This window comes from Myotis nattereri, assembly GCF_964212035.1.
Source record: "Myotis nattereri genome assembly, chromosome: 11".
Taxonomy (NCBI): Eukaryota; Metazoa; Chordata; class Mammalia; order Chiroptera; family Vespertilionidae; genus Myotis; species Myotis nattereri.
In genome coordinates this window covers 68,630,146-68,648,697 of record NC_138086.1, presented here as the reverse complement: position 1 = coordinate 68,648,697, position 18,552 = coordinate 68,630,146, and the positions used below count along the sequence as shown (strand labels likewise).

The window sequence follows — 18,552 nt, the reverse complement described above, 5'->3', positions numbered from 1 at the left end:
ATTTGAGGATCATTGTTTTCTTTTACTTTTTTCTCTTGTGTCGGTGAGATCTGTTCTGAATTCTAAGTGAGAGAAGCTAGCATAAGAAAAAAGGAGGAAAATTTGTTTATGTAATCAAAACACAAGGAGTGCTTAGGTCGAACTGGCCTCAGAGATATCTGGAACCTGAAACTCGAATGCCCACAGAGCTCTCCCCTGGAGAACAGACTCTATTTTCAGGTCAGCTTGTCATTATGAGATTGGAACCATGGGCACAGACCTTTCTCAGCGGCTCCATAGACAATTCTGGGGAAGGTTTCTGATTGGCCAGTCAGAATGTCTGGCTGTGATTGGCACAGCCAGAGTCACCTACTCACTCCTTTGGCAGAGGTAGGATACACAGTTTGGCAGCCCCACCAGTCAGTAGGATTGAAATAGGGAAGAGCAGTAACCCAAAGGGAGGAAGGGCTCTGCAGACCTTTTAAACCACCCTCGATTGATTTATGTAGAAATATGCTTCTATCCTGTTACTGTTCCAGCACAAATATCTAATAGACCATTCTCCAGTACTATTGCCCTAATGTGTAACTTATTTTCTCTTTATGAGCATGAGCCCTCTGCCCCATAAAAGAAGCTCTCCAAACCATCCCAGGCCTCTCCAGTTTCCCTGTCTGCTTCGTCTTCACTGCCTACATTGTGCCTTCGATCGCCTCTGTGTCCATATAAACCTTGCAACATCCTGCTCAAATCCGGCTGCTTCCATGGAGCTTTCTGGAACTATGACAACCTACACTGATATCTTCATTTTTTAATTTCACTCTCATCGGTGTTCTGTACAGATATAGATTAACTTTTTATTCTCATAGTGCCCAGTAAGATGCATCTCTACTGACTGAACCAACACTAGATAAGATGTGCAACTCAGAAATGCTTGCCTTGTGCTAGGCATTGACATATCAATAAATACCCTCAAGACTGCATAGACTGGAGAATTGATAAATGATTATGTGACTAAATGGGGTCAACAAGGACTAGAACTTGGTCTGCAGCCCTAAGTTGTCCTACTGTCACTGCACATTTCCATGAATTGTCCTTTTGAGTTTGCACAATTGGCACCAAATATTTGTTGAAGAAAGGAATTAGTGAATGAACGAATAAATGAATGAAAAGTGGAAAACAGCAAAAGGGTCTAAAGAAATGGTTATTTTCAGGTTAATATAGTAGATTTGTTTTTATAGTGGCATTTGATTTTAAAAGGTTTTAATGGGAGTTAAAAGGTGAAGCTTTATGAAGTGTTTTAATAAGTTTTATTTTAAAGGCTCTAAAGCCTGGAGACATTTCCTTGAAAATTTGTTTTATTTTATCGAAACCCTTAAAGCAGAAAGCTGTTTTAACCTAGAATGTTGAGGGGAAATGGGAAGATATTTGCCACACTCCAGGGATAAGGAGATCCTGAACCTGTTACTCCAACACACATGCATGCACACATTCCATGTGAGTATATGTCTACACATGCACACACAACTACCCTGATCGTAGTGTAATAGGGAAACTGAAAAGCACGTGTCACATCACATTCTAAATTCTGACACAAAGTTCGCCATGAGTCTTTTTCCTTCCTTTAGAACAATGTTCAGCATTTCGAGTCACTGAACAAAAGAAAGGGGTTTGTGCTATTCTCTAGTAAAAAATCATCTTCAGTGCCAAGCCAACCACATGTACGATATTTTCCACCATTTACAAAAATCCCACAAAACACTCTTGCAAAACCTCTGGAGACCAACACCATAGTCTCCTGGAGAAATAACACTGCTCGGTGAATTTCACAATAGTCCAATCATTCCAACCAACTAGTTGGGGTAATAGGATTTTTATAATTCACACCTTAGATCTTTCTCCTTCTGGCTTAGTTCCTTTCACATGCCAAGTTTTTCATAGGAGTTTGCTGGATTAGAATTAACCAGCTAGGTTCTGTAGCTTTTCTTCTCAAAATCACTCTTCCTGTAATGATCCTAAAACATGAAAATTCTAGGCCAGATTATAATAATCTCTGAGGTATTTCTCACTTATACTATTTCAACAAGAAAAATCAAAAGCACCTGTAACACATTGAAAAAACATATTACTTTTAAGATTTCCTCAAATACATATTTAAAATTGAGCGTTCCAACTGGTAAGTTCCTGTGTTAGGATTAATTTCAGTGCTTTTTTCACTGGAACCCCCTTTTGCAGGGGGGGGTGGGGGGGAATCTCTTAACTGGCTTTAGATTTTTCTGTAACAATGTACTCCTTTAATTAGCTCCAAATATTTCCCTGTGACTCATAGCTAAAACCCTTTCTTAATTAACTTAGTGAATTTGAGTAGGGTTAAAATTATAAGTATGAGGGATGTTTTTCTCTAAACTGAGTACCCTATCTCAGTGTTTCTTCCCAATTTTTAAGTGAACTTCGTAGGAGCTCTCCGAGACCAGTTCAGAGCAGACCGTGGATTCGCTTTAGCAGAATCTGGGTGGAAGAATCTCATGATCAAGCCTTTTTTTTTTTCAATCTCATTAGCACAAACCTACTTACACACAACAGCAATCACGACAAACCTTGTCAATTTCTAACACCTTACAACCGGACTGTGACATGTAGGGAACACACTAAGTAAAGGAAACAAGTTGCTGGATTTAAATGGTCCCTCCCAATCTCTCCATTTCAAGTGGGAAACAGACAGAGACTGGCACAGGGATGGGGGAGCCTGAGAGATTCAAGTACTCTTTTGTTTTGTAAATCTTCTATCTTGCCCTAACCGGTTTGGCTCAGTGGATAGAGCGTCAGCCTGCAGACTCAAGGGTCCCAGGTTCGATTCCAGTCAAGGGCATGTACCTTGGTTTCTCTCCCATCGATGTTTCTAATTCTCTATCCCTCTCCCTTCCTCTCTGTAAAAAATCAATAAAATATATTAAAATAAAAATAAAGTTTCTATCTTAAGCCTGTTTCACTTTTATGCCTGGAGGAGGTCCAGGCATACCTCCTGGGAAGACATTCAGTGTGCTAGGCAAGTTTCCTGCAAAATGTTATTTCATCCAATTATCACAAAACCCTCTGAGGAAGGTATAGTTGCCATATTGTACCTTTGAGGAAAGTAAACGCTCAGAAAGGTCACACAGCTAATGAACAGCATGAATAATGGGGCTGAGATTCAAACCCAGCTCCAACTGATCTCTAAGTATCAAATTCTCCCGTACTCTGCCTGGGGGACATTCACAAAACAAACATTGGAAGTGTTTTCATTTAAATTAATTTGTATTTTATTTTTAAAGACTTTTGAATACTCTTTGGTGTAAGTAGCAATTCCCAAGGATCTCATAACCAGGTCTAGCAATCAGTGATATAGAGACTATTCGAATGTATCCAGGAACAGTTACCAGAACCAAAGCAGAGACAATTAAATGGCGCAACTGCTCCTTTCAACAATAAATGGTGACGAAATCATCTCCATATAGTGCTAGCATGCTCGTATGAATTTAAAACTAAAACAACAAAATGCCTAGGAGCTCCCAGATCATTGAACCTGTGGTGTTTCTATCCTTTGGCAAGGCTGGGAAAAGACAGCTGGTGAGCTGGGATCTGGATACTTCTTGGGTGGACTTTGTCCAGTTCTACATCCAGATAGGCGGCGAGAGTGCAGCGTGCAACAAGCCCGACAGCAGAGAGGAGGGCGTCCTCCTTCAGTACAGCAACAACGGGGGCATCCAGTGGCACCTGCTGGCAGAGATGTACTTCTCAGACTTCAGTAAACCCAGGTAACCACACCCTGATGGCCTCCCAGTTGTTTCCAGGAATGTAAAGATTACACTGTTGTTAAGGGTTTCCAAAATGTCGTTAACTTTTGCAAAAATAGATGAAATCATAATTATCTGGTGTGAATGATAGCCTTATACATAAACATTTCATTAAAGTTTCTAGACAGGAAGCATTTGTATTCACATTTGAATTTTTAAAGAATTTGAGAAAAATCTGACTAGAAGAAAAGTGTGACAATTGACCATTTTCCCCCCTCCCCCCCGCCCAAGGAGACTCTGTGACATAGGGCTACTCCAAGCATTTCTGGATTTTTTTTAATGCACATGCAAAATATGTTCATATTTTTTATAGTAAGCTGTATTTTAGTAGTAAGCTATATTTTAATAGTAAGCTATATTATTTTCAAAAGTCTTCTTATGGCTGCACCCAGGGCAAGTCCTACACAGTTTATGGATAAATCTGTAGAGGTTGGATTCTCTCAAATTTGTCACTGGCCCATCCCTGTTTTTATTTTGATGAATGGGGAGGATATATAATAAAATGTCTTAGGTAATGACTGTCAAGGAGTTTGGGAAAATGATTCATGTTTAATACTAATACCTGTACCAGGCAATCAATGTATTTATCTATACATGTAAATTTAGTTCTTTTACAATTTTATAGTTTTTTGAAATTTTGTATTTGTACTTTATATTTTATATGTGTCGCTAAAATCTACTCAAAGATATCACTTTTAGAGTATTCCTTTTTGTAATCTCTGCATGTTTACTTTAACACAAAGACAAAGGTTTTTCTTATGTATGTTGACCAATCGTTATTGAACTTTAACATACTAAAGTTGTCCCTGTTTTGCATTTTAACTGAACCCCCCAGTGGTTTTATTGAAAAAAATTATTACTGAAGAATAGATAGATTTAATTTTTACACATTAAATATATTTTTAAATGTTACTTACAATAGCTATGTTGTACGATAGGGGTTCATATGTTTATTGTTTTAAAACATTGAGTAATTTAAATGTGACATAACTTTTCATAATATAACAGAAATAGACATGCAGACATACTGACCAAAAGCATTTCTACTAAGGACACATGGGAGAGGCAGAAACCAAAGATGAGGCATGTAGGTAAATCAAGAAATATAACATCCAGACAGGAAGTCAGGAATGGTGAGTGGGAGATGGAACCTAGTGAGATTCCCCAGTCCAGTAGAGAAAGATTGTAATGGTGCCAAACTGGTTAAAAAAAATTTTTTTAAATCATTCAAATTATTTCTCCAGGAATTTTTTTCCAAGTATTTCTTGAAAAGGTTATGACCATTATTATGGTATTCAAAAGACATTGTTCAGTGAATTGAACACAGTTGAAATATTGCCTCCAAGAGCTACAGTTCAAATGGAATAAACATGACCAGGACTACACCTGCTTACAACTTTAAACCTCCTGTCAGATCTATTAAACTTAGAAATTTTTCAAAAAATATCAAGAGATCAAACACTTAACTAAACTTTCTCGTATTGCTATTCTTGCTATGTCAACAGCTGCTAAGAAAGACACCGCTTTCCTCTCCTAACCGTGTCTTGCTTTGATGCAGATTTGTCTACCTGGAGCTTCCGACTGCTGCCAAGACCCCTTGCACCAGGTTCCGCTGGTGGCAGCCCGTATTCTCAGGGGAGGACTATGACCAGTGGGCGGTCGATGACATCATCATTCTGTCAGAAAAGCAAAAGCACATCATCCCAGTTGTCAACCCAACTTTACCCCAGGTATTTTTTCCATGTCTGAACTCCAAGAAGACAATTATAAAAGTGCATGAGATAGAAGAACTTGGTGCTTGATACCTGAACGTGTAATACAAGTTTTCTGTGTTTGCACTTCCTTTCTTTTATTTGCAGTTAAGTTTTGTTACCTCTTTAGGCCACTAGTTCCCAGATTATTTAGAAGGAAAAAACAAACAAACAAACAATAAAAACTATGAAGTCTGGCCAAGTCATCAAGCATGATTATTAGTGTGATTATAAAATTGGATACACTGTGGCAAAATATTTTCAGTTTTTAAATAATCAGAAGAAAAAAATCATTGCAGCCAGAAATAAATTAGTTAAGTTAGAGATTCTGCTGTATTTTCTAGAAATACCAATGGTACATGGCTCTGCTTGTCATGAACTGAAAATTCCTTTCTTGTTCTCAGTTGTCAAATTGCCTTTCTGTGTTGTTTGTATTGTTTGTATTAGAACTTTTATGAGAAGCCAGCTTTTGATTACCCCATGAATCAAATGAGTGTGTGGTTGACGTTGGCTAACGAGGGAATGCTGAAAAATGAAACTTTCTGCTCTGCCACGCCATCAGCCATGGTATTTGGAAAATCAGATGGGGATCGATTTGCAGTAACTCGAGATTTGACTCTGAAACCTGGATATGTGCTACAGTTCAAGGTACTTATGCACAAACCTCTTCGCAAGGCAGGTCAAGGATCAAACCATCTTCCATATTTATAAGTGAAGTTGACAAAGAACACACATTTTTCATATACTATTAAAGAAGGGACTCAAACAAGCATTCAATAATCTTAAAATGGCAAATCTTTTCAGTTCTGCCCCATTGGAAAACAGCTTATCATTTTTTTCATGAGCCCTAGAAGTTGTAGCTATGTCATTGTATTTCTTTAAGTGCTCGTGGACTTCTACTAGAACTAAAAAGAAAATTGACTCTTAGGATTTCAGTCTGATGGTGACTTAATGAATCCCATGCTTCTGAATGGTAATAGATAAGTTCTCCCTTTCAACTTACTAGTACTTTTAGGACTCGAGAGTTATTTTATGCTTTTACTATAGCATTTTCAAATACTTTGTCTTCCTTTGGTGCTGTAAACTTTTACTCTGTCATTGCCCTCTTAAAAGCTTGTTGTTCTTCAGCACTGTGATAACATGTGTCAACATATATAGCAAGTATTTACTTTGACAAGCTCTTTTCTCAGAAGCCTAATCAAAATTTCATTGTGTTTATGATAAAATCCCATTGGTGAATTCTGGGGTCGAAAGAAATGCAGTTTTAATGAACTAGCACAACTACATGGCTCTTACATAACAGCAGGATGCAGATGCTAAATAATTTACAAATGGAATTATTAAAGAGATCAGATGTTTATAGGCAGCTCTAAAATATAATTTCCACTGGTCTATAAACAAGGAAGTTGATTAGTGAACTGTTATCCTTCTCTGTTTAAATTTTGATGCTAACCTACAATGGAAAAACCATTAATAACTATATATGACTCTATAATAATTTGTTGGTACTATCTAAAGTGATAACAAAATAACAGCAATAGCAAATACATTGCCAGCATACTATGCTGTTTCTCATCTGACACTTTTTTTATTTAATGTCATAAAATGAGAATAGTGAAAGTCTGCAAGATAATATTTTGAAGTTTATAAAATCTAAATAAAGAAAACATTAAATGTTTCAAGTATTTAAACAACCAATAAGAATGCATCATGCCTAAGAAAAAAGCTCAATCCTCAGATCACACCAGAAGACTATTGACTTGTGGCTACTAGTTAATAATAGATACGTACTATGGGTCATTCAGGGATTGACAACTAACATATATTTGGCATCTGTAAGAAAAACTTTGTGTCATTTGTACAGAAATGCACAGTGCTGGTACTAGGTGCTAGAAATATGGAGGTTAAAAATATGGCCCTAGCCCTCAAGGACCTCAGAAACTAGTAAGTGAACCAGAAAAGTGAGCAGTCCCAGGATTATTGTAGTAGAAACAGGCTCTGATCTATGGGAGTACCTAGCATAGCGCATGTGGCCAGCGCTCCAAAAATGTTATTTGAATAAATGTGTGGGTGGATGGATTGAAATTGGAAATGTCTGGAAATACAGAGACTTAGATGAACAATGGAGGGGGAGGAATTCCATTAGAGGGAACAGAATGTGCAAATATATGAAAATAATGAAAGTGCTAATGAAACTGGAAAATTTGGAAACTTTTTTAAAAAGTCTGGAAAATGTACCATAGAAGTGATAAAGTTGATCCTAATTGGCTTTACATGATACACTAAGTCACTTGTAAAGCCAAACAGATCAAGATTTGGCCATGAGAAGGGAAGCAACCGTCAGGTTGTAGAAAAGTAGGGGAAGGCCCCTCCCACCCCATCCCAGAGCCATACAACTCAGTCACTGACATCCCCTGGTCTGCTCCAACCTCTACACCCTGGCCAAGGCAGATGACTCCTCAGCAGGGTGTAAACTCTGCAACGTGGGGTGAGAGGGAGTCCAGAAAGTGGGAGCTATTGCATTCCCTCAGGCTGGTGCCATCAAGAGAGGAATGCTAAACCCAAGAAAGATGGTGTCTGTGGTGTGGGAGAATGACTCAGCTCAGGGATTTTTGAAGCTGTCTCTTCAGCTGTCTCCCCAGAGCCACAAACCTCAGACTATCCTCACTCGACTCTATTCTGGTCCACCTTACCTCGCCAGAGCCCAGGGTGAGTGGCTGCAAATGAAATGTTGTGTGTTGGCTCTTTAAGAGGGCACTTATGTTTCTAGTGGACTCCTGTCTCATCCTGATGGACAGGATCCCTGCTGACTTTCACAGCTGGATGTTATGTGAGCACCTCTTCCTGGCTCTGGTGCTCTGGGCTGGGGAGCCCAGCAGGGGGTTGAGACCCCACAGGGTGAACCTTTGCAGCTGAGATATCCCTCGGGACCTCAGCCGCAGCCTTTTTTCACATCTCCACACTTCCTACCAGTCTCTATGTGGGTTATTCTGTAAACCCATGGTTATAATACTTCTCTTCAGCTAGTCTTCTGTTGGTTAGTCAGGATGATTGTTCTATAATTTAATTGTGATTTCAGTTTGGTCCTGGGAGGAGGTGAGTGTACCTTTCACTTACTCTACCACCATCTTAAGGAGATTATTGGAATCTTCTTTTGAAAGACTGGATCCAGCTACTGCATAGTCACAGTGATGAACTGGTTGACCTCTCGAGCTCTGGCCCAATATTATTTGTCTGTGGCCCTACCTTTCCTTCATCCTTTATTCTTTGGTTATTATTGTGGTATTTTGAGTCCCTACTTAAATGTTTTCTATAATATTTGACTAATCTTATTTGTAGTCTTATACAGTGAAATTCTATGGTGGCTCCCAGCAACAAATGAAATAAGACATGAATAGATCATTCATGTAAGATAGCATGTAATTAAATAAATATCAGAAAGAGTATTTTACATTTATGATTAGCAAAAATATAAACTAAAACTAATTAAAATAATTTATATACTTTTTGAATTGGAAAGAAACTGCCTTAAACTAGAGTAATATTCAGAGTTGTGGTAAATTGACTCATTTGAAACCAATTGATTTAAAATGAACACATATAGCCCAGCTGGCATGGCTTAGTAGTTGAACATCGACCTATGAAACAGGAGGTCACGGTTTGATTCCCGGTCAGGGCACATGCCCAGGTTGCAGGCTCAGTCCCCAATGGGGGGCATGCAGGAGGGAGCCAGTCAATGATTCTCTCTCATCATTGATCTTTCTATCTCTCTCTCCCTCTCCTTCCTCTCTGAAATCAATAAAAATATTTTTTAAATGAACACATATAAATAGAAAATTTAAAAAGTGTCTACATTTTGACTTAGTAATATTGTTCCAAGGAATGTATCTGGTGATTAACAAATCAACTGAAGAAAAAAAAGATACATTTTTTTTGCAAAACTGCAGATAATAATAAAATAATATGTTAAATAAAAAGTAGGAGGAAAGTTTTAGAAGTGTGATAACTTCAACTATATGAACAACATATATACTTCTTTGTAAAGATTAGAACAAGCATGTCAAACTCAAAGGCTAACACGGGCCAAATAAATGAGGCATGTGGCCCCTGGGCCACAAGTTTGACATACTGGGATTAGAAGATAAAAAAACTGAGAAAAAAGTAGTGTGTTAGAGCATTGGGATTTAGGTTGCATTTTTAATGCTATTAATCCTATGACGACATTCCTCTGCTTAAGTGCACAGAGCAATATTAATTTTATGTCTGGATTCTTTTGTTTATTTGATGCTGTGACTAAGTTCGTTCATCTAAGTTGACAATGATTTCTTACTGGGCTTTGGCAAGAAAATTGAATAAAGATGTTTTTTCCACTAAAGCATAGAGGACAGCCCTCTCTTCAGGTAACCTTCATGTTCTGAAGAGGACAGCTTTTCATCTTCTGCTTCCCTCTGTTCATGCCATCTGGGAAAGGAGAAGAAAACATAGCTTGGCCTTTGTTTCAACATCACGGATACTGTGCTCCTCTCTTTCCTCCTATAATCCCAGGAAATTCACAAAACGGGCAACTGGTCCGACTTTCTACTAAAGAGCACCTATTGTTTGCCTAAAGAAGGATTTCCAGAACCTATGGAAAGGTCTTGGTTAAAACTGAGCTGCAGGCCTTAGCATGATCAATTTAATTTGAACTCAGTAGGAAGGGCCCTGGCTACTGTAGCACCTAATTTGTTAAATGATGACTTGGAACTAAAATGTTGTGTCCTCCTGCCTTTCCTTTCAATAGTTAAACATAGGGTGTGCCAATCAGTTCAGCGGTGCTGCCCCAGTTCTTCTCCAGTACTCGCATGATGCTGGGATGTCCTGGTTCCTGGTGAAAGAAGGCTGCTACCCAGCTTCTGCAGGCAAAGGATGCGAAGGAAACGCCCGAGAATTGAGTGACCCCACCATGTATCACACTGGAGACTTTGAAGAATGGACGAGAATCACCATTGTTATTCCAAGGTCCCTTGCATCCAGGTAAAGTGACCTTTCTTATTATGTGCCATAGCCGCTGTTTCTTGGGAGTATATATTTATCTCAATGTTTTTATTTCATGCATCTTAGTAACTAAAAGAATTCATATAATCTAGCTTTATCTATTTAAGTAATGACTCTTGAGGAAAAGAATGCTGGAACAAAATTCCCAAAGTAGGGATGTGTGTCTGCGTGTGTGTGTGCACGTGTGCGTGTGTGCACGTGACACATTTACACTTGTGAAACAAATTCACTCACTCAGTCACTCATGTTTTCATCTGTTCAACATATATTTATTGACCACTGTTCTAAGCACTGGGAGTACAGCCATGAACAAACGATGTTAAAGGCTAAAAAACATTATAACACATTATATCAGATTTCACTTTATATAGACTTTTGATAAATTAATGCCTCCTTGTAAAGACAGTTTGAAATATCTTGCAATATAAATGATCCCTTTAAATGACTATTACAATAAATATTAAAACAATAGATCAAAAGATTAAAATTCAGTTAACAGGAATGAGATCAAGCACTTCAAATGAATTTGTTTCATTCATAGGACAATAAATTTAACTCTTAGTTTCGTGGCAGCTCAGACAAAGGGGGAAAATATAGGATCATTTAGTTCTCATTGTTGGGTTAAAAAAAGGAAGCATATACATTCTGATTTTTTAAAAGATACTCTTTTTCCATGTTCAGTATTGTAGGATAAATATATAGCATATATATATATATATATATATATATATATATATATATGTGTGTATATATATGTATATATATATGTGTGTATATATATATACATATATATATATATATATATATATATATATATATATATATGCATGCTTATGCCAGGTAGAGTAGGTAACATAGAGATCAGTATCTTTAACTATTACTTCATGAAAGATAAAGGAACATTCTTCAAGTAGACACTTTTTAATAGAATCTTAGAACAGAGAATTAAATTGTGATTCAATCAAAGCATTTCTGTGTGGAGCTGAGGCAAATCAGTAAGTGTATTTGCACTGCTTACTATGGATGTGGCTTAATATATGGTTGGCATACTCGTCAGTGCCATTCAACAATATATTTAGCTTGCTTCATTCCTAAAATATGTAAGATTGTGCTATCCCCATACGCCTTAAAGTTTGACATGGTCTAATGAAATATGAATAAAATGAAGCATGTGACTTCAAGAGCCCACTGTTCACTTTGTCATGTTCTCTGCTTCATGAAAGCATGTTTTAAGATGAAGCTTACACGAATTTGGGTCCCCGCGTGTCTACAAGAAGCAGACTTCCTTGCCAATGTATACTAGACATGTAGCATAATCAGGAAACAAACTTTTGTTGAGTTAAGCCACTGAGATTGGGGGTTGTTTATTACCACAGCATAACTTTCCTCATCCTGACTGGCATAATGATAAAAGCTTAGCAATCTATAGGGGAGTGGCTTATTCGTAAAGTTATTGGGGACTATTCTGTTTGTGAATTTTTCACCTAACTGATCATCAACTTTGCTCTGTATCATCTAGCTAGGTAAGCTGGTTGTGTTCTCTTAGATGTGTGTCCCTGAAAAAATTACACCATAAACTTCAGTAGAAAAACTTCCCATCACAGTATCAGGCACTACATCAGGTCAAGGTATAGATAGACATGGCTCCTCTTGATCCATAGGCGTGTAAACTAAAAAGACGAATTATGTACCCCACCTATATTCAACATTGGAAAGACAATGACCGGATAAACACAATAGACACTCCCACTAAAAAAAAAAAAAAAAGAAAGTAAAGAATGGGAAGCACATGGTAGCCACTGGTTGTGGGAATTCTGAAAGCCAGCAAGATACTTGTTACCTGCATCTCCCTCTTTCACAATGTCCAGGACAAGAAAGGTTCCTTGATTAAGAGAGTTCTGTTCCCTAACCAGTTGTTCTTCCCAGCTGTTGGTTCTACTCTCCAGGCTTCACCATTTAAGACATTTTCCCTTTTCCATAAAAACATGCAGCTAAATAGCCATCTCATCCTGCTTTCTGCCCATCTCAAGCTGGGCGTGCAGCCCTTGTTCTCCTTACCTCCACCACTGCCTTTCTGTCTACATGCTTTTCTGAAACTGTGGCCCAACCACAGCTCTTCCTAAATATATAGGTGCAGCACTCTACGAAGTTGGGGAGCATGGGGGTGGGGGGATAAGGGGTGGGCATCTTTGCTGCAATGAGTAGAATATGAGGGTGCTGGAAGATATCACTAGAAAGTAGTCAGCAGAATCAGAAGCCAACAACACAAATCTGGTTTGAATCCCCAAAGCCAGATAATATACAGTGGCATCTGAAGCTGCAGTTTGTTTGACATTGGGTGAAATAATCCAACAGATAAAGCCATATGTGAGAAATAAGAGAAACTTGTCCTTAATATCACAAAGCAAGCCAATATTTTGAGGCTACCAATGTATCAATATTTTCTTGGACCTCAGCTTTTGGAAGAAGAAATATTGTTCCTTAGAATCCAACTTCCTGGTTAATTTGAATACCATCCAGCTTATTGGTTGATGGCATTCTAACGAAGAGCTCTCTACTAGAGAATAGTAAATATGTTTCTACTTTAACCCAAGTAAATGAGCTGTTGTTGTTCCTTTTGCAATATGTTAACCTCAGATATCTCCAAATACAGTGTTGGAAAGCTGAGAATTCTAAGTGTGAAAATTGTCAAAATTTGGAGCTATTTTTGTCACAAAGCAACATGCTTATAATACTAGTCGTTACTAGAACATTGCTCTTTCACAAATAATTCTAAGCTGATTTTCTCAAAAGGAGCAGTTTGTACTCATGTGAATTCTCTTGGTTCTTGCCTACAGAGGAGAGACATTGGCTGTGGTAAATATGTGCTGGGACGTCCCTCCTGACTCTCAGCAACACCCCCAACCATACAGTATGCCAGGCAACCTGCCGTAGGTTCCTCATGCAGAATGCAAAAAAAAAAAAAAGTTGGTCTGTCTGGGAGGGCTAGAAATAGTTGCTTAGTAATCAGCAGAATGTCCCCTCCACCACCACCCACCACCTGTGCACCTCTGCAGTGGACAAGCAGATGCTCGGGAACCTTCCTTGTTTGAGAGGCAAATGCAACCTTCTCTGAAGTGTGGTAGTGGAAGGGGGTGTTGTAGAAACCAATTCTCCTGGTCACTCAGGCATCCTCCAAACAAAGGTAATTGATGAAGGGCACAAAGATAGAGTCTCATCTTTTATTTCTTCCTTACCTGAGACATGCAAAGGGGGAGTTTTGTTCAGTAATTCTTTTAAAAATATATTTTTATTGACTTCAGAGAGGAAGGAGAGGGAAAGAGAGATAGAAACATCAGTGATGAAAGAGAATCATTGATTGGCTGCCTCCTACATGCCCTTTCCTGGGATCGAGCCCTCAACCCAGGCATGTGCCCTTGACCGAGGACCCTTCAGTCGCAGGCCTACGCTCTACCCACTGAACCAAACTGGCTAGGGTTGTTCAGTAATTTAAGTAGTCAAACCACACTATGGTTTATTTCTAGTAAAGCTGCGTAAGATCAAATTCTGTGTTTTCCTCAGTCATTACTTCCTTCAGTTCTTTCCAGACCTTCCTGACTATCCGGTCAAAGGCCTCTATTACATTCTCCCATAGCTCAGTGTCCTGCTTAATGGTGATAGTTATCCGAGCTGCACATTCACATTTCTTTGTGCAGGGGTTTAATTAAGTCTGTCTCCTCACTCAACTGTGGGCTACGTGAAGGCAGGAACCAGGTAGGATTTCTGCTTCCCATTGTATCCCTGGCCCTAACATGTTGTAGGCACTTGATAAATGCTGGTTGAATGAAGGGATGTTGAATGAGGAATAAGAACAAGCAATAGGAGATTATCTATTTTCAAGACACCTCTCTTTTTAAAATATGATTTCCAAAATAAATTCCATTCTGTTCAGCAAGAACTCATTGTTCTGAAGTCTACTGTTTCTCTCTGAAAAGGCATGACTAGCACATGCACACATGTGCACACATACATTAATGATCTTAATAATTTCAAAGCTCTATTGCCCCGCCTATGCTAAGCAAAATACGCCAGTCAGAGAGAGACAAGTATCACGTGATCTCACGCATATGTGGAATCTAATGAACAGAATAAACTGATGAACAAAGTAGATCCAGAGACATAGAAGCATGGAACAGACTGTGGAATCTCAGAGGGAAGATGGGGGTGGGTGGGTAGGAAGAGATCAACCAAAGAACTTGTATGCATATATGCATAACCCAGGAACACAGATAATAGTGCGGTGAAGGCCTGGGGAGGAGGTAGGGGGCAAATTTCTCAATGGGAGAAAAAGCGGGACATACGTAATACTTTCAATAATAAAGATTTAAATAAATGCAAACTATGTGGAATCTAGGCATTCTTATTAGCTTACCTTTGGCTGACTTATTTCCTCCCTTCTTATGGTCTCTCTATGATTATATTTTTTAGTAAATTTACTAGTTCTTCCTTTTATTCCAGCAACCCAGAGGTTGCTAAATTACTTGTGCTCAATTCTAAGATTGCGCTCCTGAGAGGAGAACAGAATAGCAGTAGGGATCAGGAAGCAGGCACAACTTGGAGAAATTGCAATGAAGCAAAGCTCGCCCACGTCGTGATCAGTGAAACAAACCTCTGTTTCTTTGATTTGTGCTTCCAGCAAAAAAACAACTAGCAAAGATTAAAAGAAGGAAAAAAGGTCCCAGCTCTTGCCCTTTCGCTCTGGAACATAGGTTTCCAGCGAGGACACTCAGCCATGATTCCCCATGTCCTGGACTCACCCTATTAACAAAATGATTAGTCATTTTGTTTTATTTAAATATGCCTTCGTTAAAGCTGAGCTCCTGAGATCCTTCACCCTCTCAAATACCGAACAGCACACTGTGCTGCTTGGTTCTGTAGCAGCCTTAGGATCCACCAACAGGGGTGTCACTTTCTCTCTGGCCAGACTAAACATTGATTTTTTTTATTATAATGAAAATTATAGTAATCTAAGAGTCAAATAGGTCAAGGCACTTCACTTGCCCTTTGTCCATTATCAAATTACCTAAATGTAGGATTCTCCAACCTTCTGAATGCCTCTGGGCCTCGATCTGAGGTTGCCCCTTCCATGAAGCAGAGATGCCAGGTGGGAGAGCTTGGGCAGAAAAAGAAGGTGTTCTTACCTCTTTTTTTCTGACTTTCCATGGAGTAGAAGCTATGGATCCATATGTCCCTGGATTTTATTATAGAAAAGTTAAAAGAAAAGACAAGTGTGACTGACTTCTAACCAAATAGGACTTATATGATGGAATTGGTGTGTTTTCCTCTTTTATTACAGATACACAGCCTACATTTTGGAAGGGACACAGAGCCCGTAACATTTTCCTTCAGAGCAATTTTCAAAAGCTACTGTTCATCAATTCCATTTACTTCTTTTGAGAGGAAAAATCTCTTCACAGCCTAAATAACATTGCAATCCCAATGGGAGGAATTTTCCCAAGGTCCATGATTCTGCAACTGTATTTCCTTTTTTCTTTTCCTTTCTTCTTTCTTTTATTTTTGCTTTGTTTTTCTAATATTTAATTCAGTTGTCTTTTACCTTTGAAAATAAGACCAATATATTTTGAATTAGCTCCAAAGAAAATACGCGTTCACTGAAGAATGTGTGTTAAGACTTTGTGTTAATAGATGAGTAACCTCTGAGCCCTTTTACTCCCAGTAAACAGCACCATTGGTTACATTCTGCAGATTTGCCTAAAGTAGGTAACTTAAAACAACAAAGAAAAAACACATTGCTTTGGTTTAGTGTTGCCAAATTAGCAAAGCTACTTGAAGAAGCAGAAAGAAATGTGTTCTGATACTGACATATAATAAAAGAGGGGAGAAGGAAACATCTTTGTCTACAGTTATCCTTAACAATCTTTATTGATCTCTAAGATTCTTTACCCTTTTTTACTGATTCACTCCAAAGTCTATAAATATTGGCAGCAAAAATTAATTGAAATCTAGATAGCCTAATCCACCTTTCCTTTTTGATATCAGTAGAACTAAGGAAGACGATGTATTTTCCTGGTATGAAATTAAAGATGTGTGTAGGTTTCCAAATATTTAAAAAGAAAAGAGATGTGTTGAAGGGATTGAAAAGATTGGAAAGCAACTGGAACAAGTCTTAGTTTGGCGGCCTCAAGACTGTTATTGTGGGGGGAGGACTGGACAGCAGCCCAGCCCGCTGGTGTCCCAGGGTTTTGAAGCACAGGGACCAGGTCCCTCCTTTGTTCATTGGCAGTTACCAGTGTTCACTGGCAGCCCAGCTGGTTGCTAAGAGTCCACAGAATGAGCGCCTTGGAGATCTGCAGATGAAAAGTGAAGAGGAAGGCAACAGGTGGGAACAGAGCTGTCAGGACAAACTTTATTCTTCACTATCAGAATCATGCCAGTGGCTAACAGCCAGAGTCCCTTATGTATTCTAGCAAAGAGCTTTCATTTGATGGTTTCAAAAATTTCCAGGGAGCCTCTTACAATCTACAAGTAAAAACCTATACTGTGTTCCTGGACATCAAAAGTCTCCTGTACCTGATATTGAAATATTTATACTGAAGAAGTTTTGAGAAAGATCTGAGAGAGACAGCTTATGAAGGTTGTGTCCGATCAAGCATACGTTCAAATACTAGTGTATTTTAACTGTCGTAGATTTCAGTGCTTAGCAGAAAGACGTTGGTACAAGAACACATGTTGTTTTTCCCAACAGTAAGATCAGATTCCGCTGGATCCAGGAGAGCAGCTCACAGAAAAACGTGCCTCCCTTTGGTTTGGATGGAGTGTACATATCTGAGCCTTGTCCCAGTTACTGCAGTGGCCATGGGGACTGCGTCTCAGGGGTGTGTTTCTGTGACCTGGGGTACACCGGTAAGGCCTCAGACAGGTGTCTGTTTGTAAAATATGTATCTCTAGTTACTATATTTCATGTTACTTCTTCTAAGGAAATATATTCTAAATTTAATCTTCCTTAAGTCTTAATCGCAAGAATTTGCAACCCAAGCACATGAAATGCTAAAGTATTTTTGTAGTTTTGAGCTGCCTAAGGAAGAAAAATATAACACAAACTTTTTTATTGATTTTAGAGGGACAGGGAGAGAGAGACACACACACACACACACATGCAGAAATTGATTTAACGTTCCACTTATTTATGCATTCATTGGTTGCTTCTTGTATGTGCCCTCACGGGAGATTGAACCTGCAACCTTGGCATATTGGGATGACATTCTAACTAACTGAGCTACCCAGCCAAAGGCAACACAAATTTTTATTAGTAATAACAGTAACAACTAACATTGTTTGAGTTCCTAATTCATGCTAGGCTATATAGTAAGTGCCTTTTATTTCATCTCACTTAATTCTAACAATAACCCTGTGCCATAATACTGTTATTGTTCCTGTGTACATTTAAGGAAACTGAGGCACAGAGCGATTTAGTAATCTGACAAGGTTACACAGGTAGGATTGCTAGAGCTAGGCTTCAAACCCTTGTAGTCATTTTCTAAAACCCAGGCCCAAGATCTTAATCACTTGGCTGCCACGACTCCCTGTGCTTTTCACATTGTTGTTGTTTTTTTATAAGAAATGTAATTCTATACATTTAAAGTAACAGTCAACTTTTGAAATGATAAATCTAAGACTACCCATGAGAACTGTACAAGAATAGTATTTTCTGACCACAGTCACCGTTGAATGTTGTTATAAGCAAAAATAAAAAGGGAGCTGAGATTAAAGATAAAATTAAAGAGAAAATATTATAAGCACCAATACCTTTTTTTAAAATTTTTCTTGGAGACAGCTTTAAACAGATTAGCTTTTCAGTGCCTTGCCCTTCTGGAGTATAACCAGGGGCAAACATGTTGTTCAGGGGCCTTCCGTGGAGAGCACTGTCACCTGTGGCTTCAGGGTGGTTATCTAAAATC

At 38.6% G+C, this 18,552-nt stretch overlaps 1 protein-coding gene across 1 annotated transcript in view; it reads left to right on the top strand.

Annotated features, from left to right (window-relative positions):
- RELN (reelin) overlaps positions 1-18,552 on the top strand; it is a 432,712-nt gene that overhangs the window by 327,768 nt on the left and 86,392 nt on the right. Inside the window, exons 25-29 of the mRNA XM_081101781.1 lie at positions 3,565-3,770; positions 5,368-5,539; positions 6,008-6,208; positions 10,341-10,573; positions 17,340-17,497. Coding sequence (XP_080957907.1) covers positions 3,565-3,770; positions 5,368-5,539; positions 6,008-6,208; positions 10,341-10,573; positions 17,340-17,497 — 970 coding nt within the window. The remainder of the gene's footprint in view (positions 1-3,564; positions 3,771-5,367; positions 5,540-6,007; positions 6,209-10,340; positions 10,574-17,339; positions 17,498-18,552) is intronic.